General features: G+C 33.0%; 1 protein-coding gene across 1 annotated transcript; it reads right to left on the bottom strand.

Moving 5' to 3' along the window:
- Positions 1–640: 640 nt before the first annotated feature.
- Positions 641–27546, bottom strand: LOC124363158 (DNA mismatch repair protein Mlh1). The gene is made up of 14 exons (XM_046818298.1): positions 27467–27546; positions 26852–27009; positions 23088–23151; positions 22492–22691; positions 19459–19615; positions 17595–17734; positions 16701–16834; positions 15165–15391; positions 11593–11768; positions 11278–11451; positions 5418–5481; positions 4160–4358; positions 1407–1546; positions 641–851 (listed from the first exon to the last, which is right to left on the bottom strand). Exons 2-14 carry the CDS (start codon positions 26962–26964, stop codon positions 693–695), a joined length of 1947 nt encoding a protein of 648 aa, XP_046674254.1. The 5' UTR covers positions 26965–27009; positions 27467–27546; the 3' UTR covers positions 641–692.
- Between the last annotated feature and the right edge of the window lie 351 nt (positions 27547–27897).

Raw genomic sequence — 27897 nt, 5'->3', positions numbered from 1 at the left:
CCTTCAAGTTATATTATATATGACACAATTCATTTGTATAAATTTGCATAAATAAATGAATAAAGTTCTTTTGACTTGACTATTCTAAATTTGCAGTTACCAGACTTAGGAACTACACAATTCAAAATTGTTGAAATATAAAATATAAAAAAACTTTTGGCAAAAATATAAAAATATTTTTTTTGTTGGCATTTAAAAATATATATATATATATATATATATATATATATATATAATATATATAATAGTATTTATAATTAATTATATATTATTTAATTTTAATTATATAATTATAAATTATTTAATTAATTCATTAAAAAGTAATTATTCACATTATAATTAATTATTACAAACAAATTGTATAAGCTACTTAGTAAACATTCCTTGTATTTTCACTCAATAATTTTGTTTCTTAATTTATTCTCATAGCATTTATTGTAATGTTTGCAAATTTAAAACTAATTGTATTAGTAGTTAATCAATTCATTAACAAATGTCTCATATGGCATTATTTTTTACCCATATAATTTGAACGATCAATACTTTCACATATCTACATATCACATGCAAGTAAAGTAATTTCCAATAATCAAACGTATTTAATTTTAAAGCTATTAAGGTAGTTGTACTGAACACAATATTTTACTTCTAAAGATTTATATTTATTTACACTTGGAAATATATCTTTAACATTAACACCTTTCAAAAACTTTATACAATTCAGGTAAAGAAGCAATTTGGACAATTGTTTTGTCCTCTGCAAATTTTCTCGGAGGAAGGAAACTTGCTTTCAGTGTTGGATATATCACATGTTCCACAGACCACTGCCATTCTTCGTTTTTGGAGTCAACCTAAAAAAAGTGAGAGACTTTCTCATTAGATGTCAAACAGTGCTTTAGAGAGAGATATACAGGCCTAGAGATTCCATGTGGTCTTCGGCACAATGATGCAGAGTAGGCTACTGGTCATGTGGAGTGGAGGGGGAAGTCGCGAGCTCAGTCTTGTGAGCAGACTCCCCTCTGCCCTCCCTCCTTGGCAGCCGTGGTTTCCCTCTCGCGCATTTAGGAGACCACATGGAATCTCTCAGCCTGTACATGCTTACTAAGGTTTGGACACAATGTACAATTTATAATATTAATGGATTCAATACATCTCTGTTGAGTGGTTTAGTACAATAATTTGGTAAAACCAATAATGTGACATCAGTCGTCTTTTACAATAAACTCCTTATGAGCTTACAAAGAATTCATGACATTGACCTTTTTTTTAAAAAAATGTAGAGATATTCCTGTCTTTGATGGATACATTAAACAATACAATTGGAAAAACTAATATGAAGGAGGTAAGTACTACAGAACTAAAATTCTACCATTCCGGTAAAAAGAAAAAGAACACTAGACACTTACCGAGGGGCGTAGTTTGCTGTAGAATTTGGCCGTCTCACGACAGAACGTCTGGAAACACAGCTGTTCATCTGTCCAGTTTACTTCACTTGCAAGTCTCAAAATATAAACTGGCAACTGCCCAAAGTCAGGTACATAATTAACTGAAAAAGAATACGATTAAAATGTAATTAGTACTAGAAAAATATTTGAAAAGGGAATAAACCAGAAAATGTAAAAGAATAACTAACGATAAATTAGGAAAGAAGGCATATACAAGATATCTATCGAAAACTGAAATTGGAGGGTTTAAACTTGTGAGGTGGCAACACACATGCAGTTGTAGTTGAAGATGCCTAAAATTAAAGCTTAAAAAGGCATTTCATATGTCTGGGATTGGTATATCAAGGTGTGACTGTACCATTACGAAAGAATAAATAATTTAATAACATTTTAACAGATTTAGTGTGGTCTTTCTAATGATAAGATTAGGCATTTTGATGTCAAATACAATTGCACTGTATAAATCTTAATGATTCTAACAGTCGAACAAGAACATTAAATTCAACATATTTGCAAAATTAATGGTATCAATAATTTAGTACTGAATGAGATTATGAAATGACCACTTGTGAAACCGTATTTAGGCTGAGGCTAATTCAAACACAATAGATCAAATTATTTCTTGATTTCATAAATTCTTTGAGACAAAAATTGATTCTCAGATTTTTCCAGCTCTATGAAATTCCTGGATTTCCCGGTCGGGTGGCCACCCTGTCGCAATATCAGGGGACTTCATGAGGGGTGACCTCCCATTGTCCTTCTCCTCCTTAATCCGCTCCTGTCTTAGATGGGTGATGGTTTAGCAATCCTGCATGCCTACCTGGTTAGTGGTTTTTTTACTCTAAGCATTGTGGCTGAAAATAACAATGAGTTCTCTGAGTGGAGATGAAGCAGCCATTTATTGTTAGCCTTCCATCACTTAAGGCTGTAGAATGATTTAATTTTTAACAAAAGCTAGTTCCAGATAAGTTTTTGATTTCAGCCGTTCCAGAAAAGTTAGTATAAATTTACAATTTAGTTACAAAAAATAAATTACAAAATTAGCTTGTCACTTCATTAAGAACAGGACTATACACATCACTGTCATTAGTTTGAGAGTGCAGTGATTTTTGAATCATAGAGTCTTAATGATAATAATCCAGCCAATCCAAAACCAAAAGGGTCACACCTAGAACAGCAAATGGACTAGAATTGATTTTTTATCATTTGTACAAAAATGAACATTTTAGATATTCCCAGAATAGTAAAGTATGATTATCTGAGATGCCAAGGCCAATTAATAATTAATAACGTTCTATACGCTCAGGATACCAGGTCAGTTTTTTATGTTCTGGGGTGTGGAGTTATCAAGCACTACTGGCTGTTATCAAGCAATAATGGTACATTAAGGTTAAAACAGGACTATTGGTTGCAGCTGGGTAGCAATTCATTGTATAAATAAACCATATTTATTAATCAACATTGAGTAAATTAGAATATTTTATCTCAATCTCCATATTATAAGTTTTTCATTAACTCTCTTCCGAGCAATTGCCATAAATCGCCATGGTGGGAAGCCTGGTGCTAATTTCCAACCACCACAGATCATCACCAACTGCTTTATCATTGCTCTCTGCTTTATGCTGCCTGCCACCATATGACTGCTTTTGGGACTGCTAATGGAAATATAAATTGGCAGTACTGTGTTGTCCTTGTTTATTGTATGCTTTTATGCCCTGTGATGCTATCTAGCAATGATATATGAAACATTTTTTTTCGATATCTTCATTGAAAATGATTAAGCAGTTTTTCATCAAAATAACTTTCAACATCTATTGATATTTTATAGTATGCCTAAACCTGTTTGTAACTTCTTCCAGCTACTGTTTTACTCACACATATTTGTAATGCTGCTTTTAAAATTCTTTGTACTACAAAACATGTTTTATTTTAATTTGACAATAAACTAACATTTCTTGTACAAATGAGTACTCGTTTTGATTTAGTTTACCTTATAGGCTAAATAATCTTTCTATACCACCATACTATACAGAATTTAATCACTAAATCTGAGGTACTCTCAGTCCCATTTCACTTGGCCGTCCCTGGTAGCTAAATGGTTACCCCAAGAACTCGGGTTCGAATCCTGGGTTGGACAGTGCATTTTTACACGTTAACAAATTATCATCTGAGCCAAGCCTGATGGGCTATGTAAAGTTCTAACCGCCTATTTATCAAGTAATTATAAAAACTGATGTTTTACAATTGTTTAGCCATTTCCAACTTTTGCTTATACCTACAAAGTTGTTAAAAAGAGCAATGAATGCTGCCAACTTTACATCATAATTGGCCATTAATCAAAATTTGATGAAAATAACTGTAATGGGTTCGTTTTTGTTTGTTTAGTAATTTCTGATGCTTCTAGATACCCACAGCCAAAGTTATTATATTCTCTATTATATTCAGTTGCACGGCACATTTGCTTTTAAAATTGTTATACTTCAGTGGTAAGGAAACAAGTTTTAAGACATTATAATGTAGGATAAATCCTTCTGTTCTTGAATTCCATTCTGAATTAAAAATGCAGTTCTGTTCATAACTGGATATAAAAAAAAAAAAAACAAGACTGCACAAGCAATTGAAGTCCATATTTTAAAGTATTGTGGACCAGTGGTAAAATTGGCCCTATCATTACTAATTTTAAATAAATGATTGCAGTAACTTTGAAATAGTACCTAAAAGTAATGGAATGGTAGACAGCATGGCATGGCCATCAATGTCGATGGAAAAATAGTCTTTGAGCATGACAGCCTTGGAGACTAGCAGTTCCGTGGCATCAGCAGCCAGTTGAGTCTTAGTGCCGTATTCTGGCTTCCAGCTAGCCTCTGGACAGTCCAAGGCGAGTTCACATACTTCCATCAGTGGCAGGCTTTCCTGTACACAACATAATTTCTTGTTAATCCAGCAATTTATTGATTTTACAATTGCAGGGTTAGTTTTCTTAATGCAGTTTTATTTATTAGTATATGAGATACAAATGATAACTTTTTATGTCACTTGTCATCACTAATATTTTCCAATATTCTAAGCAGAAAAGTATACCAGCCTTTGTGGCTTTGGGCGAATTTAATGTTTAATGAGACAAAATAATTTTTTATTTTGCATTTAATGTGCCTCGTTAGTACTGTATGCAAGTGATACAACACTTCTAAATTATAATAGTAGTCTAAATAAACTTATTTAGGAGGAAGACCATACAGAGCTTTAAATTGTTTAAAGCTAACCTTTTAGTAGTAAATCATAAAAATATTTTCTTTATACTATGCAATATATAAAAATATATTAAACCTGTTAAAAGTTGTTGAGATTATATCTTGACAGTAGATTAAGATGGAACTTTCATATTGAAAAATGATGTAAAATGTAATCTAGAATTATTTATCTTTATGAAAATTAAGAAGATGTATCAGCATAAATATTGTGGTTGCAGCTAATTATGCTTTATCCCTCTTTTCATTTAAATTATGGAATTCAATGGCAAAAAATCATTGTGAATGTTCATAAAAATTAAGCTTAACACATTGCTTGGAGAAAACTTAGTCATAAATATAATATTGAACTGGTTAAAACAAAAAAATATTTTATTTTGTACTCAAATATTTGATTTTTGATGACTAGTATTATAAGTTTTAAACTACTACATTGGTTTTAAATTATATTATTTTAATTTAGTCATAATATTTTACTGTTATTTTAATTACTACTACTTTTATAGGTTTATTTATATTTCTGACGGTTTTATATTTATAAATCAGACCGTTGATTATTCCTAGTCATTATAATATTGATTTTGTCCATTGTATATCCTGTGTTTAAATCCAGTAAAATTCTTAATTCAAAATAAAAAGTTATGGTGATCACCAACAAGCATATTTAAGTTAACAACTTAATAAAATTTGATACAATTTTATTACATTCTCTGTAAATTGTTACCTTAAATTTGATGACTCCGAAGTTGCCAAATTCATATAGCAAGATTTGATAGAACATTTCTTCTCTGAAAACAAATATTGCATATATTATATGCATAATAATAATACTTTATATTACCTAAATTTTAAGTTCAGTAATAACAAGTTGGGTCTGCTCCAAGACATCCTTAATTTTACGTCCTTTTAAAGTAATACTGGGAATTAAACTAAAACTGGTTTTGGAAACAGGCATGACACCAGCTGCTTAAGCCATTGTCATTACCGAACTAAGATCCCCATTGTAGGCAGTCATGATCATTGTTTCAAAACTACAATCTCCGCATTGCAGTCGGGGTACACCAGATCCAAAAGTTTGCGATCTCCAAAACTGCATCCACTAGGTACTCTTAATAGATCCTTGATGCCAGTTGTGGAGATTTTGGAAAATACAAATGCTGAAATCTGACACTTGAATTGATAAAAGACCCCATAATAGTACTCCATCACATTTAAAGCCCTGAAGCTATATAACTCCACCACAGATTTTTCATTTTCCTCCTTAATTTGTATAAACAAATTTCCTCAGACATTCAATGGGCATTATGATTATTGGGATCTAGTTTGGATTTTGAGGAGAATGAGTCTAGATTTTGTCCCAAGTGAGTCATTCTATTATTTTTATTAAAATTCTATTCATTCTTTATTAAAAAAAATAGCTTTAAGTTTGGTAAATCCTCTAGCAACCTGTATCAACCAATTACTAAAAGAGGGGGTGTTTCCTAGACAACTTAAAGTTTCCAGAATTTGCCCAATATATAAAAAGGGTCCGAAGGATGAGCCTGGGAGCTATCGTCCCATTTCTGTTGTTCCAGTCCTATCAAAACTAATTGAAACGCTGGTCTACGAACAGATTGTTGATTTCTTGGAGAGCAATTATCTTTTAAATGCATCTCAATTTTTTTTAGAAAGACTAAATCTACTGTTGATGCAATAGATGATTTGATTAGACAAATTAATCAGGTATTTGAAAATAAGGCTTTTGCTCAGGTCACCTTCTGTGACCTTAGCAAAGCCTTTGATTGTGTTAACCATTGTGATCTTATCACAAAGCTAAATTATTACGGGTTTTCAGATCCTACATTGAAATTTTTCAAGTCTTATTTACATGATCGACAAACAGATAGTTACCATCAATGGGGTAAGGTCCAAGGACATAACAGTAACATATGGTGTCCCACAGGGCTCTGTCCTTGGACCACTTCTATTTTTAATCAGTATAAATGATCTACCTTTCTCAGTGACAGCTAAAACAATACTTTACGCTGATGATACAACTTTTATTAACATTGCAAATAACATTGGAGAACTCTCAAAATTTTCAGATGAAACCTTAATAGGTGCTTCCCAGTGGTTTCGATCTAATGGATTTCTATTAAATGAAGAAAAGACACAAAATATAATTTTTAGCTTGAAACCTTATTTGGCCCCTCTTGATAACAGTTTTAGCTCCAATATAAAATTTTTAGGAATCTATATAGATAACCAACTAAACTGGAACCAACATACAGAATATATAAGCAAAAGGCTTTCTAGAGTTATTTACCTGTTAAGTCGCCTTAAGAGTGCTGTTCCTAAAAAACTATGTGAGGACTGCCTATTTTGCGTATTTTCCAAGCAGTTTTTTCGATATGGTTTGATATTTTGGGGCAACTGCTCAGGAACTGAAGACATCTTAATTCTTCAAAAAAAAGCTATTAGACTAATGACTAATTCTCAACCGCTGGAACATTGTAAACCACTTTTTATTCTGTTAGAGATTCAAACGGTTATCAATCTATATATATTTGATTTAATTAACTATATTCTAAAAAATCCAAAATTTTTAAAATTTAATAACGAAATTCATTCATACAATACTAGAACTAAAAACAATGCTGCAATTGGTTATCACCGCCTCAGTAAAACCTTAAATAGTCACATGGTAACATCCCTGAAAATCTATAATTTTTTGGAACCTCTGGTAAATAAGTATCCACATAAAACCTTCACTAAGCTCTTTTATAGTTGGCTTTTGAAACACCCTTTCTATAGTTTAGACGAGTTTTTTAGAATTAAAAAAACATTACATTTTAGATATATAATAATTTTTATATGTAAATTTTGACAATTGTTTATTTACTATTTAATTTATATATCTAGGCCTAGTTTATTTTAAATTAACCTTCACTGACTAATTTATGCTACTAAAGCACTGTTTTTTCTTTTTTGTATGTTAGTTTAAGTTTAAATTATTTTGATAAAATTGTTTTATTTTGACCATGCCCTAGGCTGCAATATGACATTGTCAATGATTGTAAGAATTCGAACGACAAATAAAGATTTATTTATTTATTTATTCCAATGGACTGAGTCGTTCTGACTCCCGAATGGAGGAACATCGTGAATTTGAGGTTAACTCTTGCACGTTCTCAACTGGTGATCCTGATGGTGCTGACGATGGCAACAAAACTAGGACTACACCAACAAGAAGATGAGTTTTGTTGAAGCTCTGAAAAACGGCAAGTCCAAAAGTAATGAAATAGGCCAAGGATCGTCAACCGCTCTTCAGGATAGGCCTAGGCCTAGTAAGCCTAAAAACGTAATGTCAACAAACAACAGACAAACGGTAGGCCGAAGTGGTCTTACAATTGAAAGGACTATAAAGAAGGCAGCAAAATTGTACCAGCCTATCATAGGTACAAAAATGGCCAGTACCGGTACAATAAAAGCAGTTGACAAAATTCAATGGCTGTTTGTCTCCAGACTCTCTACAGATGTAAAAAAGGAAAGTTTTGTAGCCTATCTCAACGATCAGTTAGGCCAAAATGGCATGGACTGTTAAAATCCTGTCATATGTTGTGAAGAATGGAGGCCAAGGTTTTACACCTACAAATCTTACAAAATAGGCTTAAGTGTGAACGCTTGGAAAAGCGCTCTGAACCCTAATATCTGGCCAGAGGGAGTTCTGGTTAAATCTTTCCGGAGTGCCCGAAGAAGTGTGCGTGACTCTTGTGACAGTGATTTTTTGGGGAAAGGCAAAAGCTCAAAAATACGGATGTAATAGGCCTAGCTGCCAAGCAGCCTGTGTCGCAATTTGATGAGTCTAACCTAACCCCTAGTATACATTTAAGCAAATTAAATGTACATAGCTCTAATACAAGTGTAAATAGCTCTGTGGAAACAAGTAATGCAAATCTCACTGACAGTGGACCTAATCAGGCTCTTAACTAAAACAATTTAAGCCTAATTAGGCCTAAACCTAATAGTAAAGATGATCTAAGAGTAGCTTATGAAAATGTTCAGTGTTTGAGATCAAAGTTTAACCTAATCTCACTTTTTACTGATAGTATCTACCTTGACATCCTGTGTTTGAGCGAACACGATGGTTAACAATGAGACAGACTGCTATAGTTGCATTGAACACCTCACCCTAAGGGCAGTCTTGCCATATTTTCTAAATGGTGCCCTACAACACCAGCCCTGATTATAAAAATAACTAAACAATTTAAGAACTCACCTAGCCCGGATCTGTATGGTATGAGTACAACTATGATTAAATTTATAATTGATGAGATAACCGATCCCTTGTCTGCTGTAATAAATTTGTGTCTGAGCCAAGGTGTCTTCCCTGAGGTACTCAAGATTTCTCGGACAGTTCCTATTTTAAAGAAGGGTAAGCCTGAGTCAATATCAAGCTACCGGCCTATATCCCTGGTTCCTGTTTTGGCGAAGGTGTTTGAGACTGTCATGAAAAACCAACTGGTCGACCACTTTGAACGCAACAACTTGTTCTCAGAGTCCCAGCACGGATTTCGTGGGGGTAGATCGACAGTGACTGCAGTTTCACATGTTAGCTCGAGGATTCTGAACGCCTTTGAGGAAAGGGGCTCTACAGCTCTTATCCTGGCAGACCTCAGCAAAGCTTTCGATTGTGTGTCAAATGAAATGCTGTTACATAAGCTGGAGATCTATGGAGTTCAACAGGAGGTACTGCGGCTACTACAGTCCTATCTGCGGAATCGTGGACAGGTGATGTCAGTTAGGGGGGCCAACTCCAAACTGCAAGTGCGCCATGGTGTGCCACAAGGATCTGTTATTGGGCCAATTCTGTTTTTGATCCTCATCAACGATATCAGCTTGCTTGGTGATTTAGTGTTATTTGCAAACGATACGACCATTCTATCTGGCGGTGATACTCCTGAGTCTGCTGCTCTCCAAGCTGCTAACATGTTTGCCAGGGCTGAAGATTGGTTCTCAGCAAATAGGTTAAAACTGAATACGGACAAAACTCAAGAGATGGTGTGCACCTTGAGTCGAACAACTGGCTGAGGAACAAATACAACTAAACTTTTGGGCTTCACTCTCGACCCAAAGCTGTCTTGGAGTGCACATATTGAGACTGTGTGCACGAAGTTGGCCCGTGTGACATTTTTGCTGCGTAAACTGACTCTCCTTACGGTGGAGCATCTTGTCACCATCTATCATGGACTCTTCCATAGCCACCTAAGCTACAGGCTGTTGACGTGGGGCCATGCGCCTGGCTGCTCACAGGTGCTCCGGTTGCAGAAGAGGGCTGTGTGCATCATCTCCTTATCTGTGTACCTTGACCATTGTAAACCCATCTTTGCCAGACTGGGGATCTTGACTGTCTATAGCCAGTACATACTCAACAGCTTGCAAACGAACACAGTTTGCCCACCAAAGCCAACATTCACCTTCGTAGTTTACGAGGAGGGGACACCATTTCCTCAACCTACTGTAGGCTCGGTTAATTCCTGTACTGGCTATGAAAATGTTTAATGTACTGCCTCTACAAGTAAGGCATCTACGGCTGGAGGTCTTCAAGTCTAAGATCAAGACTTAGCTGCTGAGGAGAGCATTGTACCACTGGAAGAGTTTTTTAGTAGCGAGTTTGACACTATTTTGCCGCCATATACTGTGTAAATAATGTAAATAGTTTATAAATAGCTCAAACTTTAACAAAATGTCTTGTACATGGCTAAATTTTTTACGCCATTGATCCAGCTACCTGGTCAGGGATGCAGATAACAAGTACCAAGTATCAAGTATTTACTAAATGTTTTATAGTAAAACATTTTTGGTATCTCAAACAGGTTTTGAGAGATTGTAAACCAGCTTACTTTTCCATCACAAGGAACACACATGCTAAAACAAGTTCAAACTTGGTACGAAAACTGATCTTTTAAATATCTCAATTAAGTTTGTTGGCCAACATGGTACACAATTTTTTGTTATTTTGATGACCATATAAACTATAAAAAATTCACAACTTCGTTATTTATGAATGTAGAGCTAAAACATACAAACATTGTTCTGGAATACTTATACATTTCTTTAACTTTTTGTTATACAATTTTTTGTTGTATCTTGAACGGTTCTTGTGAGTACAAATAAATTCCATGAGAATAAATTAATAATATTTCAGTTGTCACAAAATCTACCTATATTTTCCAACTGAGCCATAAGGACTATTTTCTATCTAAGACAATAAATTTGTACAAATAACAAATCCACATTCTACATTCTATGTTGAAAAAACCATATACAACAAAGTACATGTTTTACTAAAAACAAACATTAAGAGAGCGGTTTATGAAAACTTTAAAAAATCAGCTAAAGTAGGCCTGCCAAGAAAAAGTAGATGGCTAGAACTAGGGTTAAAAGACCTTTTTGAAAAATACTACCACTAGGCCTAAAATACTGCAGATGCAGGAAATTTCCATACCTACCAGTTCTTGGCTTAAAAATGAAGTCTTAAGAATTTTCAGTTTTCTAAAGTGTAATAGAAAATTAACATATTAATTATAAAGAAATTAACTTACGCAAGCAAACGTGTATTACACATATAAAGATTAGTGTCATGTTGAATTAAGGCACGTTCTTGATCGACACATCCGACGAAAATTAAGTTGGATAGAATCTCTCGAAGTCCAACGTGAACATCTTGCTCTATTTCTCGTCGAAGGTTTAAAACACTCGTTAACTGGATGTCTCGCCTTGAAAAAAAAAACAACATAACATTAATCTAATTGAACTACTGAAGGAAGATTATTAATTAAAATAAGTAACTTTTTATGGCTTAAACGTATAAAATGAAACTAAATTGCAGTAAAAACCAGTATTAAATTGACGATTACCTTCCTTCACTGGAAGAGAGGTTGGTATCTGGCTTTTGAAGAGGGTTGATTGGTTGACTTGGGAAAAATTTATGTAACTTTTGAGAGGCACTATCCGTGCGAACAAGCTTGTTAGCTGAGACGGTGGGCGGCTTATCGTTTTCTTTAATTACTTCTGGTAACGATGGGAGTTTTGCCTGAAAAATGTTGAACAATTGAGAATATCAGGAATATTATGACTTAACAGTTTGCACCGAGCTTTGGTAAAATTTCTTAAATTCAATTACTATTTAAGCATCATAGACTCTAGCACTCATAAGTAGAAATGCTACTTAAATACTATTATAAACTCCACCTTAATGAAAATGTGAATGTTTTCACAAAAAGTAATCGAAAGTGGTTGGTTTCATTGACATTGTAATATTGAATTTTTACAGTTTAGTTTGAGGAAAAACAGGAATGAACACTAAGATCCCTCAATGAGCCATTCTTTTCCCAGACTACAGTTTGAAAAACAAGATTTCTATAGCACAAAACCATATAAACGATTATTTTGAAAGTTGCATGAACATAGTAACAATTTTTCTTTTATATCAGAAGTAGATGATTTTAACACTAAATAGGTTTCTCAGTCCTAATTTGTAATGTATATTTTATTAATTGAGGAAAACAAGGCAAACTCAACTATGGCACTCGAAATGTCCTTGATTGAAAGTAGATTAGAAGAGTCGATGATGGTTTCTGAGAGCTACATACATATATATTTTATTAACAGGTGCAATGAGGCAAACTCAACTGTGGCTTCGTATGTAGATTTAAACAGCTGGAAGAAGACATTTTGACTGAAGTAGGCTTCTCAATACTATGTATGTATCTATTTTTCTCCATAAGGACAACAAGGCAAACTTTACTATGGCACTGGAAATATCTCAGACTGGAAGTCAACGCTTTTTGATTGAGGCAATAAGACAAACTCAACTGTGTTATAGGAAATATAATTAATTTGAACCGGAAATGCTTATAACTAGCTTTCACTAACAAGAAGATTTGATGAGTTTTAACTCATTTTGAAGTCAAATGAATAGCAATCTAACAAATATCCGTTTTTACAGTTTTAGAACGTAAAAATATGAAACTACACAGTTTATTTTACAGTTTGCACAACTGAATCGTTAATTTGCAAAGCTGACTGCAATAGAGAACGAGCTGTCACCTGACACTAATTACAATTTCCTAGTAACAGAGTGCAAAAAGTCAAAACTTAACGAGAACTATACATGTTTTGATGCAATACATCTTTGTAGAATTTCAAAGCATTTAGCCAGTACAAAAAAGAAAAGTGCACGTTTGCACTAGATGTTAGGAAGTAGTGCAATTTCCACAATGTCCGTACAGTGTGGATGTCGCAGTTAAAAGGGTTTGATGGCATACATTTTACAAGTAAGTAATGCAAGAGTATAAAAAACTTATTCCTTATCTAGGACATTATTACAACTAATACAGTATAGGGGCTATAGATGTGGACAAATCATTTACATGACATCTGAATTAATTTTGTTCATGCACATCTTATGCAATCATTCAAAAAAGTTTTTATATGGGCATAAAAATTCTCCCAGATTCCAATCTGAGCATGTTAAAATTCTTTCAAAGTTCTAATAAATAACAATAAAATAAAAACAAAGAAAGAACTTAAATGATCTAATACATAAATTAAACAGTAGCAGTCGTGGGACTGCCGATAGAAGTGAAAACGGAACTATTAAGTTGAGAGTAATTAACAATACGTTATAGTAGCAGTACATCTGTAATCGTAAATGTGACGCGTTTTTAATTTTCCAATTTTAAAATCCACGAAAAAATATTATCAAATAACTAGAAATCTATTTTACCACGCTAGTAAGATAAATCTTATACCGTAATAATACTCATTTCATGATGAACGATGAAGAGGTTAAATATTAAATTAAGTTGAGAGTAATTAACAATACATTATAGTAGCAGTACATCTGTAATTGTAAATGTGACGCGTTTTTAATTTTCCAATTTTAAAATCCACGAAAAAATATTATCAAATAACTAGAAATCTATTTTACCACGCTAGTAAGATAAATCTTATACCGTAATAATACTCATTTCATGATGAAGAGGTTAAATATTAAATTAAGTTGAGAGTAATTAACAATACGTTATAGTAGCAGTACATCTGTAATTGTAAATGTGACGCGTTTTTAATTTTCCAATTTTAAAATCCATGGAAAAATATTATCAAATAACTAGAAATCTATTTTACCACGCTAGTAAGATAAATCTTATACCGTAATAATACTCATTTCATGATGAAGAGGTTAAATATTAAAAACATAATTAAAATGAATAATGCTAAATTTTAAATACAAATATTCGTACAAATATTAAAAATGTTTAAAAATATATTCGTTGTTTTCACTATTCATTTATAAGTGAGTAAACACCGAGTGAACAACAGTGAGTTGAACACCGTTGTAAATAATACAGTTATTGCTACGGATAAAGTATATAATTGCAATAACAATTAAACCCACAATATTTTTAAAACTAATAAATTAGTTAAATTAACTTGGTTCTTTCGTAAAGGTATTTTTATTGCACAATAAACTAATTTATTGAGTTAATACGGTATCAGTGAGCCAATGCGCCAACTACAGTTCCGGCAGAAACGTTCACTCATCACTTCATACGCTACTACAGGCTAAACTAAACTTCCAATAAAAAAATGATAAATTACAAAAAAAAATATTCATCTATTTTCACACAACTTTCTCGCTGACAAATTTTGTCTGACCAAAAAATAAAAAAAATCCTCGCTTACTACTTTTTTCTTGTCATTGTAAACGCTATGTAAAATGTAAACAATAATCAAAATTATTTCGAAATTTTTTTAATATTTAAAAATGTAACCAATAGATTGCCAATATTAAGAGCTTTAATTTGACGCATCTTACAGAATTGTACGACATTGGCTTCACTTTTAAATCGCGAGAGGAAGCCGTAAAGGTCACTGATTTTCGCAGTCTGTTTTCATACTCCGCCGGGACAGTTTTAACACAGCGAGACTGACTTTTTCATGCAGGTTAGTAGTCCGCGGCCAAGTGTACGGTTAAAAAACACAGCGAGACTGACTTTTTCATGCAGGTTAGTATCATTAGCATGTCGGTGACGCGAACCGAGGATTTTACCCTCTACCAAAACGCTCAACGCGCCTAAAGAAGTTTTCACTTCAAAAACTTATTATTAGGAACCTGACAGGGCCTTATTAAAATAATTTAATTGTCAGTCCATCTGTCAATTTTCTCTAGAGGACATAGAGACTTCCCAAAGAACTCTATTGATTTTGAGGTCAAAAGATAAAAGGGGAGTCCGTTTGTCTGTGCTATAACTCTTTATGCTCTGTCCGGTCCTTTGATATTCCGCTGTATTGGTTTTTTTAAAATTAAATAAAGTTTAACAAAAGTTACTGAGAGAGTTGCCTACTATAATAACGAGTTTTTCATTTCATTTCAACACGGTTTCAATTCCAAATAGAAGAGACTTTAAGTATTACAGTTACAAACCTGAGTAAAAAATGTACGAGAAGTGTTCGCTCCTGCGAGCAGTTTTTCAACTTCCTGTTTTATCCTCTCCACTACTGCTTCCTCGTGTAGAAAATTGACCTCGTGTTTTGTTGGATGGACATTGACATCCAAGTTCCGAGGATTCATAAACAGACTCAAATATATAAAAGGATGGGATCCTTTAGGTAGATACAGTCCATAAACATTGTCCAAGGATTTACGAATTGCTACAACAAAGACATCAACAATTAAATTTATTGTACTTAAACAGTTAGCAAATATATATTTATACAATTTGGGTTTATTCATGAGTTTGTATTTGTCAATCAAGGCAAAGAACTTCATACATAATTCCCATTTAGTACTGAAGTATTCATCAATGAAGGTCTTTGGGATCAAACCTATATTTATAATTAGATAAGAAAGCTTTGAAATCACTTGACAAAGCAGGAGCGCAAAAAAGCTTCAAGTCAATCGCCTTGGGCAACTTAAGAAAATTCTAAGGGCATCTCAGAAGTACGGCAGACACAGCACAAAACAAAAGAACAGCTGCTGTCCTGATGTTCAGTTTGCATATTAACAAACGGTGGTAGGCAGCAAAATTGACTTGTCTTGCCATCTAGCGGCAAATTCGAGAACTAAAATGACATCTGCCTAATATTTTAAAAATTAGCTTGTGGGATAACTCGTTTTGGGCATAATAGGAATTTCAATGCTTGCAAACTAACTCGCATTCAAAAGATTAATATTATTCAAAGAAGAATTACTACTGTTTCAAATGTTCATGGTTCATTATCCAAACCAAAATATAGTCAAAATTATCAATTGATTATAGTATGAGACATATTAATACAAGCCTGGGTTGTGGCACGTTGTTGCCGGCTATAATGGAAGAATAACTAGTGATGGAATAATCAATTGAATTCAACAATCAAGTGATCGTTACTGCTCATCTTTACTTCTCATCTATCTTCCTGAATACCTTTACCTAATAATCTAAATTAACACGTGTTTACACTATGAGACAGGATGTTAGCAAACAATAATATAAAAACTACAGAATAATCGAATGCCGAAGAAGAAAAACGGAATGAAACGAGACGGGAAATGGGGTGCAGTAACCGTCCGTAAGGGCAGGTTTGCAATGATGTGTCTCAACATTAGTTAATGAATGGTAAAGCCCGACAGTCATAACAATATCTGTGGGCAACCGACCACGGCCTCACCTGTAAAACTAATACAACTTAATATTTTTAATTAATACTAATTATAAAATATGGATAATCCTGTCTAAATTTTGGATTCGATAATGAACCGTAATGTTAAGAACTGTGGTAATCTAACGTAGAATATTAATGAACAGATGACTATAGAGTCATCTATACCATGTATAGACATGGTATGTAACTTCACTAATATATCATGTTTTCTGTTTTAGACGCTTACTAAAAAATAAATAAACTTGAAAATTACATCATCCTATTAGTAAAAAATTAACCCGCCAATACTAAAATAATTAATACTTAAAAATATTACCTGATGAATCAACCAGTCTGTTGTTGATGAACAGAAGAAAGATCGCCTTCTTGGTAGAAAAATTTACATTTGTAATATATCCTTTTAGTTTTAACTGGAGACCTTCATCTTCTGTATTTATTTCTAATAATTCTCTAGATTGAGGAACAAAAACAGACATTTACCAACACTTTGCTTTAAATATTATTGAAGTGGACACAATAATTAACTTCTTTCTAATATATTATTTTTTTAAATCTGATGCATAGATTCATGCTCTATAGTACACGATTCACAGATTATAATCACAAAACAGTAGCAGTAAATGCTGTAAACTGTGCATCTAATGACTAACAAGCTCTGTACAAACTTTGTAATATCTTATATTAAAAAAAATGTTATAGCCTAAAGGTAAAATTTGTTTATTTACAGTTTAATTATTTATATATTATCTATCTTGTACAAATCATATTCCTACAGTTAGAACCATTTTGATAATTAAAAAAACTTTAGCTAGTGAATAAATCTTTTATTGATGGTATTCGTTAGGAGGTGAAAATCGACATAGGTGTAAAAATGTGATACACAGGTGTATCTTAAGGCTTAATAGATGTACTGTGTTTCAATATTTGTTACACCATTAAAAAGTTACAATACCAATAATTTTCAAAAACTCACTAATTCGATTATTTTTTCATGATTACAACAAAGTTCTTAATAACTAATTCAATTCTGAGTTTAAAACAAATTAAAAAGCATTTCCTGTATTTTAAAATACTATTCTATAAATGATGAACTGCCCAAACACATTATCATTCCATACCTTATCAAAAAAATGCAAAATGGTGGATTACATTACACAAAACTTAAGCACCCTTTATATTTGATAGCCCACTAGTATCATGTATTTTTTACCTGGTGATGTTATTGCCGTAAATAACACGAATGTTATCAGTATGACTTGACTCAGGCTCCGTTCTGAGATCTACTAGGCCCTCTCCATGCTTCTTGAGCGTAAATCCAACATGTGGATTGTGAACTGCGTAGCGGCTAACCTGTATAAAAAGTCACTAAAACATCATATATATTGCTAAATACATAAAAGATATCCCAAAAAATCTTGTAGTAAATAAATATGAAACAGTAAACCTAACACAAAACTTAACAGTTGCATTTAAGGGACAGTTTGTTCCAAAAGTAGAGCAGATAGTACATTTGTTAAAGGCCAAAAATATGGGTTAGTTGAGTAATATTTGTAATGTTTATTTGTATAATAAAAAATTATGGTTGCCTGTAAAGTCGGTTTTACGGGCGAAGATTTTACGTGACGTCTTTTTCTCGGTAGAATATTTATTGATATGAATATTATTAAATTGCACAATAGGAACAAGGAATTGAATGAAAATAAGAATTGCACAAATTTTAACTATAGAAATATATTTTGTTTACTAAAACATTGTACATAATTTGAAATTAATTAAAATTTGTTATTGTAAATGGTAAAGTTGAATAAAACATTTACTAAAATTGGAATTTGAAATTCTTGCTAAACACAGTTAAATTCTAACTCTGCGCGTGATGATTGGTCGGTTTAGTTCGTTTGTTTGGTCGCACTGTTATGACAGGTTAGAGGTTATAATTTGTTATTTTAAATGTTTGACTAGCAATACGCGCTGTTTCTTCTCAATCGACTGAATTACGATTGATTGCATAGTGATTTAAACTAATAATTTACTTAACACTATCAACATTTGTCAATAGTATGACATAACCTATAAACTCAGTTTCTCAACTTTTGTGTCAATCTAACAATTAATCAATCAATCATAGTTTACGATAATGAAATATCAGTGTACAATTATTTACCTTTATTGTTGTAGTTGTTGTAAATGACGAATCTAAGCACTCCACATTTTCACGAATAAACATAGTTATCTGCTTTATCCCGTGCGGCGGACCCACAGTTATCTGCTTTATCCCGTGCGGCGGACCCACAGTTATCTGCTTTATCCCGTGCGGCGGACCCACTGGACGGGCATCGTAACGTTACCGGGCGTTACACTTTTTCATGAGTGACTCCGAGCCGCAACCTAATTTAAGACGTTGTCACGTCAAAATAATGACGAAATTTGATTCTAAAGCTCTTAAAGGAAGTTCAAATTATTTAAGTAAAAGTTTGGACAGACTTTTACAAAAAATATGCAGAACCAAGTGTGTCCACAGAGTTTAATTTTATACTGCACCTTGACAGCAATATCAAAATAAATATTACTTTCATTTTCAATTCAAAATGTGGAAAGTCTTCTAGTATAAACTATGTTTAATAGTTTTCCATTAAATTGCAGCACAAGCGAGACAACACAAAATAATATCAATTTTTTTTTTAGATCCAGTTTTGCATTATCGGTATCGAAGACCATCCAAGTGTTTGAGAAATTTTTTCCTGGGCTAGTGGTACTGAACATCTCAGCTGGTAGCAATTACCACAAGACTACCTCCAAGATGAGAGAAAAATGGTTAAAATTTCTGACTTTTGAGAAATTGTTTGAAAAAACTCACCCAAACAGAACAGTCAATTATGTGCATTTTTCAAGAGAATTTGAATGATATTTTGCACATGGAGCTGCACTCAATCACCCAACATCGAAATATCTTATAATTTCAATTTAGTCTATAGTTGTCAACGACTTCGATTTTATTGTAGTGATTGATGAACAGTTTATTTGGAATAAACAAATGCGGAAATAAAATAAAACACTGCAAATCTGAGACTACGTACCACATCTAACACTCGGGCATGTTCCTCAGAGGGACTTTTGAGAGCTTTCCTGCGAGTTGAGATGTTAAAGAACAAGTCCTCCACATGGATCTGAGTCCCTTGGTTTCCCGCACAAGCTTTCACTGGACCCTTCAATTTCCCATCTTCATAAGATGCTCTGAGAACATCACCAAATAACAACACTTCAATCTACGTACAACTTGAGATATGTTGAAAACAGGCTTTTTTTAAATCAGCGTAAAGATTTTGAACAAGTATCTAAAAAATAATTTGTTAATGACAGCATAATATTCGGTTAATGAATTTTTTGATGACCCTTTCGTATAAAATAGAGCCTTTTTATTATTTTAAATTGTAATAGTAGTTTTACATTCTGATAGTTTACAGTTAACAATGTTTCAAACTTCTTACTGAATCTTTATATTGAGAACTGGTTAACTTTGTGTTATTTAAACAAATGTTTAGTGATATTAATAAATCGTGGAGCTGGACTGATGAAAACCATATGACTTTATATTGAAATCTATGACACTTCTCTATGTACACAATGTATTGACTGAGAAATAAAAATCTATATAACATCTAGATCTATAGATATCTTATCTATATTTATATTGTCTAACAAAAAACGTTAATTTGTTGCCATTTAAAATGAAATAGAAATATTTTACAGCAATGTATATTGTAATTTTTACTATGTTATCTTCTTAACCCATATAAATTCTAAGCCACCGGCTGCTTCGTTCAGTTCCCTGCTGCCCCTATATTGCAATTTTGGGCACATATCAGTTTAAAAGAAGTTGTCTATTTCATTATAGCAATAGTACTTTATTCAGTTATTTTAACAAATATGTCTCATAATTTTGTACTTGTAAGTCAAAAATAATGATATTTTTTTAAAATTAACATACTTCTAAATTAGCAAAACAAATTAAATAATGTACCATTGGAATTTTATTATTTAATAAACTGTTTAATTTCTCTACTTACTGCATTATATTGACGGAAAGCAAAATTGATTGGAATGTCGGCAACTGATAAGTGACTCTGGCTTGTATTCCATAGAGTACTTATGTACAATATAGTGCATATTTTATAGACAGAGTTTTATGTACATAATATTTACATTAGTATAGAGTGAGAAACTGCTAACTACTTCATTATTTGTTGGAGAACATTTTTTTAAAGTAGAAATTTTTAAACTAGTAAAAATTGTGATTTGCCTTTTTGTGTCCAGAATTTGATGCAATGAATCATATGTTAAAAGAAATCTTATTTTACCATAAAAAGTTGGGACTGAAAAGCCTTATTTGACACTTGAGAACTAATGGCTTGAAGGTGACTTCCATATCATTACCAATGGTAGGATAATTATGCTTGCTACGGTAGGATTGCTCAGAGGCCATCTATACAAGCTAGTTTTATTTATTGTCATTTGAATAAACTATACACAATAGGGCAGATCATACTGGTCTCCTTGACGATATTACCATGCTATCATTAATTAGCTGAGCGTTAGTGAAGCCTATTACTCCCTTGGCCCCTCGGCTGGAGAACTGATATTTCTGTCTTTCTGGACAGCATCTTGAAAACGTAACGACCTATAGACTTGAAATTTTTCATGAAGCTTCTTTTCTTTATAAGAACATTGGGTTCAACGATGGTGCAAGTCATTACATAGGATTCGGCTGAGCGTTAGCGAACATTTTTACATCGGTCTCATGGGTAATCGCGATAGCAACGATAAAATCAGAGAATAAACAAATTTATAAGCAGACCAAGTTCATTCACATAACATTCTAACACGTGATATTTGGTGGATTGGCTGGTAAGCCTTTCGATACATTGTGTCCGGTCCTTCAATAATCCGGTATATCAATTTATTTGTATATAAACAATTTAATTGATTTGGGTGAGTGTTGGCAAAGCCTAAAACAGGGTGATATCTTGGAAAGAATTGATCTATAAATTTGAAATTTTGTACACTTGGCTTAGCTATCACTATGGGTTCTGCCAAATTCCTCTTCTGTATCACTATCTGCCAGATTATCAGTTTACCGTGGATATATCAATAATGAATTGAGCTATAAATTTGAAATTTTGTACACTTTGCTTAGCTATCACTATGGGTTCTGCCAAATTCCTCTTCTGTATCACTATCTGCCAGATTATCAGTTTTCCGTGGATATATCAATAATGAATTGAGCTATAAATTTGAAATTTTGTACACTTTGCTTAGCTATCACTATGGGTTCTGCCAAATTCCTCTTCTGTATCACTATCTGCCAGATTATCAGTTTTCCGTGGATATATCAATAATGAATTGAGCTATGGACTTGAAATTTTGCATTTAACATTATTTCTACATAGCCGACATCATGTTTGTTGATGAGCCTGTTGCCGGACATTCAGTAGCCTAATTATCCACGGGATATCTCGAAAAGGATTTAATCTGTAGACTATAAATTTTGAAGCTTAAAGTATTATCACATATAGCTTATTCTTACTGTGTCGGAAAAGTTGGACGATATGGTATGTGATCTGAGGCCGGGAAAGTACTGATCGGAATTGCCACTGATCATCACGGTGGCCTTGCACTACTGGCAGGAAAAAACATCCCTTTAAGATAGTAACCAACTTCCAGCTCAGATCACTTGAGTGCTCATAAAGTTTATCTTTAAATTTGGTACGTCTAATAATATATTTATAATGACCTACTTATATCGCGTAATAACAAGTAGTAGGTAGGGACAGAGTTGCCTCTTTCTCACCAATATCACTTTCTTTTTTGAGGTATAAAACAGGAAACGATCTAAAATGACATGTAATTTTCACAGTAAATCAAATAAAGTCTGTTCTTTCCAATAATGTAGTTTTCTTAGATCCTCAGTAAGAAAAACTCTTCCAAAAATAGTAGCCTCCGGATAGTACCAAAGTATATCACTATATAATAAATAGATATGTAGTAGATTACAAAAAGTTAAGTAATTTATCAGACTTTCCTCTCTTAGGCATATATACAATTTTACCTACTTGTAAGCACATTGTTCGTTTTCAGTTTTTGTGATGATTGTGAGGTGAGCTACATGACTTATACTCGCCAAGGCTTCCCCACGAAAACCGAACGTTGCTATGGAGCTAAGGTCTTCAAACTGTGTTAGCTTGCTGGTGGTAAAGCGCTCACAAACAATGCCCATGTCCTCCCTTCTGATTCCACAACCATTGTCTTGAATCTGAATCAAAAACACAACAAGATTGTTATAATAGTAAAATGTTTATTACATCCTAAATCCCAATGTTTTGATGTACTGATTAGCAAAGTTTTGAAATAAATGAATCAGTTTTCTGAAACTGGCAAAATCAAAGAAAATTGGTTAGCCTACACTAAAGATTATTTGACTAAGTTACTCAAAACATTTCCATAAAATATATATTAAAAAAAAAAAACAATTCTTGATAATGTCTTGGACTCAATACAATATTATTGCTCAGATCGATAATTTAGTTTCTTTGATAACGAAACTTACTAAACATAAAAATGAGGAGATAGTTAACAAACTTCTTCAGCATGAAGGACTAGAAAGGGTTTATCAACCAGAAAAAATCTGGAACAATTATTTAACACTTACTTGAAGTAACTTCAATCCTCCACCCTTTAGAGTGATTTGAATGCTACTCGATTTGGCATCTAAGCTGAAAAACAAACAATTATTAGACATTCCGGTGATTAGTAAATGAAATTCACAACATTGAAAGTTGATTAATTAGGCTCCAACTTTGAGTATACTACATTCTACCAGCTTCTTCTTATTGGAATCAAATACTTAATTTATGAACAAACACTCCAATAATTATGAAATTGTATTTTGTGAGGCCTTTTGTGTTCAATGAATACATCATCGGACCCACAAAACTGAAATAACTGGAGTGACTAGTTTGTAAATACATCTATGTCTCTTCATCTCTCTGGGTGCTGTTAGCAGTTATCCTGGAGCTGCTTTGGGTTATTTGTTGGACTTTAGGCTGACAGATCTGCATATTCGGATGATGGCTAGGAAGAGTGCATGTAATATTTTAAGTGAAAATCTCTGGTACGCTTAAGGATCTCATGTACATACGAAATTCATTCTTGTTGGGAATTTTTACATGCCATCAGACCTATATACTGCATGAGAACCAGATACTCCCTCAATAGACCATTTTAAGTGTGCATTCCTTGAGATTGGCTCAATGGATGGAGAACAAAAGGATACGAGAAAATTTGAGTGTTTCAAGGTGAACACACTGGTACGGGTTTTGTACTTTTGTAAGGATGAGTATCCATCCCACTGTACTCCATGGAGAAGTTAAAACCACTATGGAATTCGCTTGCTTGAAATGGTCAATAAAACAAGAGCATCATGCTATGTTTTGTTGTTCTCATTGTTACGTAATAACAAATATTATTATTTATGTTAATAATAGTGCGCACATTTAATCTATTTAATGTTAGTACAATTAAGAAGTATTTTAGAAATGTTTTTTGTCAACAGCTGTTAAGTTATTATTACTAGATTTGTAAAACAGCTGTTATGTAACACATACCCTACGAGTGGTAAAGTGGCGACTGAGGAGTGGTTGGTAAGGAATGTGGAGGGGGAAGTGAGTTCGCGCTTTTTCTCCCTCTCCACATCTCTCTCTCTCACTCCCCCCTGCACTGGTCACTTAATAGGTCGCGTTCAAAGCGGCTCATCTATAGAATTAAAGGTAATAAAACCTCTGGTAATCTGACAATACTATATTGCCAGAAAAGTTCATGGGATTTCAACTCTTCTCTGGAATATCTAGGAGTCATGCATGTCTGTTGATTTATCTCTGGGTAAAAGATGGGTAAAAAACATGGACTCAGGATGAGTATGCTTGTTTTATAGACGTTACATCTGAGATACTGTAGCTATACTGAGATATTCTACATCAAATAACAAGGCACTATCATCTGAGAAAGCACCATCACAGTCTGGGATTCCTTGACAGAGATACTGTGGATAGAATAAGGAGACTGATGGTCACATGATTTTCAATTTCAATTGGTTTGTGGGAGTGAGGATCTTTAGGACAATTTTAAAGGGTCAATCGGTACCTAATGAGAATCTCATTGGTACGTTATTGTAAATCTTCTGAAACCATTGGGAGAGCAAAAGGCCTTTATGCAAACATGCCTCGGGATACAGGTCTGCTACATTTGAATAGAATGGGGTCTCCTAGACAAAGGGAGCTCTTGAACAGTAGTGATAGGACCAAACTTGCACTATTTAGCTATTACCCAGATACAACTACATTGACCAGTCCCACAGGAAAATGCATTTTGAAGTAACACATCAAAAATATGTCATGGAAATTAACTTCACTGCATTAATTTCATTCCTATTCAATTCCTAATTTCATTAATTTGTGATAAACCCTTAATTACTACATATTACACTTTTCATTTAAAAAATAGTGGCCATAGACCTAAACTGTACTTGTCATATTCTTTCTAGAATATCTTAAATATGTTAACTTCATCACACATCTGGTTAAAAGTTTTTAAGGCATTTATTGGGTATTGAGGCATTACTGATAACATTCTAAAATCAAAGTTACAATATTTCTGATGATGTAAACGGTCATTGACGCAAGTTAGTCAAGCGGATTGCTTTCGATTAGAGGATTGGCCCTTGATTAGAAAAGGTTTGAGCAAGTGCACACAGGAATGTACTCAATTATGGTAGTTTTTTTGGACTGCAGTATGATAAACAGCCACCACAACAATGGAATCATCACTATTTCGGATTACTAAAACTACCAAATAATCAAAACTATTCATAGATATTAATTATGAATATCTATAGGTCAAACGTTTTTATAATCGATATTTTAGATATTTCTAATCAATAGTTGATTTGATTGTCATGGTGGCTGCTTATTATACTGCAGCCAATTTAAAAAACAAAGCAGTGTAAAATTTCTTATTATTTTGAAGGTTGTTTTAATTACCTGACAAGATAAGTGCCTGACATCTTGTGACACAAATAACGTAAAATTCATTACTGTTGTAGTTGCAGCCAGTACTCAACCGCAAATATGATTTTACTTTGAATTAATTTTAAACATATTGTTATAATACATTAAAGCCAGTAAGTCGTAATTAATTGTATATAAATATGGTTAGAATGTTTTTGTATTCGACAGTTTGGGTATTACTAATTCATAATTTGGTTTACTGATTCAATTGTCGTAGTAGTAGCTTATTACACTAAAGCTGGTATTGTTCTTTTATCTCAAGACTAATAATATATTTGCCCGGGTAGGGTACGATAAGCGGACCAGGTTTTTTATATTGAAATTGGCAAACGATATTACTTAATTATAACCATCGATATAATCAATCTATATTGATTATTTTGAACAATTAACTTAAATAATCTATATCAACAGCTGTAAACACTTTCAAATAATACTTGTAATGTAATATTTCAATTTTATATTTAAGTAACATTTAATTATTAAGAATGGCAGTCAATTGTAGAAAACTACACGACATTGTTTTGAAAGATGATAAGACATGTTTTTCGTGGCTTCAACATGTTGGATCGAAAACCCCATTATGTGAAATTTGTGGGAAAGAAACGAATGTAACTGTGAGAGGAGCAAATAATGGTCGTCTTGAGTTTTTCTAATTTTGGTTATAATAATTTGTTTTATCACTGTTAATATTAAATATTCACATTTAAATTTTAAACATATGTTTGTTGTTGCGGACTGCAGATACTTTTATATCGATTGATAGTCTAGGATTTGAGATGCGAATATTAGGTATCGATGATTACATTCTTCGATATAAAAAACCGGGCCCGCTTATCGTACCCTACCCGACATGTTCTACGTGGCTTCAACATGTTGGACTCGTACCGAAAAACCGAGATTGTGAAATTTGTGGGAAAGAAACAACTGTAACTGTGAGAGGAGCAAATATGGCCGTCTTCAGTTTTCCTAATTTTGGTTATAATAATTTGTTTGGTCACTGTAAATATTACATTTATATTTTTATTTAAAACATATGATTGTTATTGAGGACTATAGATACTTTTATATCGACTGATAGTCTAGGATTTGAGATGCTAATATTAGGTATCGATGATTACATCCTTCGATATAAAAAAAAAACCGGGTCCGCTTATCGTACCCTACCCATTTGCCCTGTCTAGGATAGGTTTACTAAATGGTCATACCAAGTTAAATTTGGGTAAGGTCAGCTTATACAGATGTAGGAGATGTGCAAGTTTGTTTTTTGCACTGAAAAATACAAAAAGTAAGTGTGATTATTATGATATATAAATACCCAACTACATAGTTAGATCAAACATAGGCCTACCTATTTTCCAATAGTTCTTTAACAGCATTGGATGGTCTCTGAATTACTTCACCAGCTGCAATTCTATTTACAACAGTTTCATCCAATTTCTTTATAATCGGTCTACCTGACATTCTATGTAAATTCTTCACAAACTTCTTCAGCTGAGAATATACCCCCTGTATTTAATCAAAATGAATAAACACACCACCACTGATGCATTGGATTCTGCTTCTGTAGGCCTATCTTAATTTAAGGTTAGTTATTTAAATAATTATTTATGCTGCAATTTACAACAAATTACTGTTTAACATTATAAAAACTATGATTGTGATTCCTGCATCTGCATTAATAGTATTTAAAAACAAAACTATTCGTTTTGTGTTGGATAATAACAAACGGGAAGTCTACAAACTTAGTATTACTTAGCCTAGCGGCAATCAGGTTGACTCTAAATCTGCTCTGACGTTCAGTTGAGAATATGTTTTAAAATAAAATATACTACGGGTGTTGTTAAATCACTAAACGTCCTATTTGACATACAAGAAAACACGACAAAGTGAAATTTATATAATAATGAAATATTATCAATTCATGACAAATAAAGCGTTGTTTTATTTGATTACCAAACCTTACTTCAAAAGATTGCGGGAAATTGATGAAAGTACTAGGACTCTGGGATGGGACTAGTGATGCGCGATTACGAGATGTTACAATCGAAACGTTTCGATTGTTTGGACCTCTCGAGACATTTCGATTGTGATTCCCTTAACGAGAGGTTCTTACCGAGAGTTCTCACACGAAATGTTTGATTCCATCATCCATAACTTTGTTTTTGCGATACACCATAAACGCTTGACGAGAGGTTCCTACCGAGAGGTTTCTAGCGATTGTTTCGTTTACGTGTACGATCTATTCTATTCTTTTATTAGGGAATAGAAATTCTAAGTGAGATATGTTTGCCGATCGACAGAAGGATTTAACTGAAATATAAATTAATTTAGTTACTTTTTTTACTGACTTGAATTCCGAGTTGTTTTAATGAATTACTATATTAATAGCTACAT

This window comes from Homalodisca vitripennis, chromosome 5 (assembly GCF_021130785.1).
Source record: "Homalodisca vitripennis isolate AUS2020 chromosome 5, UT_GWSS_2.1, whole genome shotgun sequence".
Lineage (NCBI taxonomy): Eukaryota > Metazoa > Arthropoda > Insecta > Hemiptera > Cicadellidae > Homalodisca > Homalodisca vitripennis.
Note: the sequence above shows the minus strand (reverse complement) of the source record. Positions and strands in the feature narration are given on the sequence as shown.

What these genes read in the sequence shown, in the direction of transcription:
- LOC124363158 (XM_046818298.1), bottom strand. Translation starts at nt 26,964, where the DNA reads ATGTCAGGTAGACCGATTATAAAGAAATTGGATGAAACTGTTGTAAAT. An exon ending in CAGACTGGTTGATTCATCAG is followed by an intron (nt 15,392 to 16,700) that starts GTAATATTTTTA and finishes TCTTTGTTGTAG; the next exon opens with CAATTCGTAAATCCTTGGAC. An exon ending in TCGGAGTCATCAAATTTAAG is followed by an intron (nt 4,359 to 5,417) that starts GTAACAATTTAC and finishes TGTTGTGTACAG; the next exon opens with GAAAGCCTGCCACTGATGGA.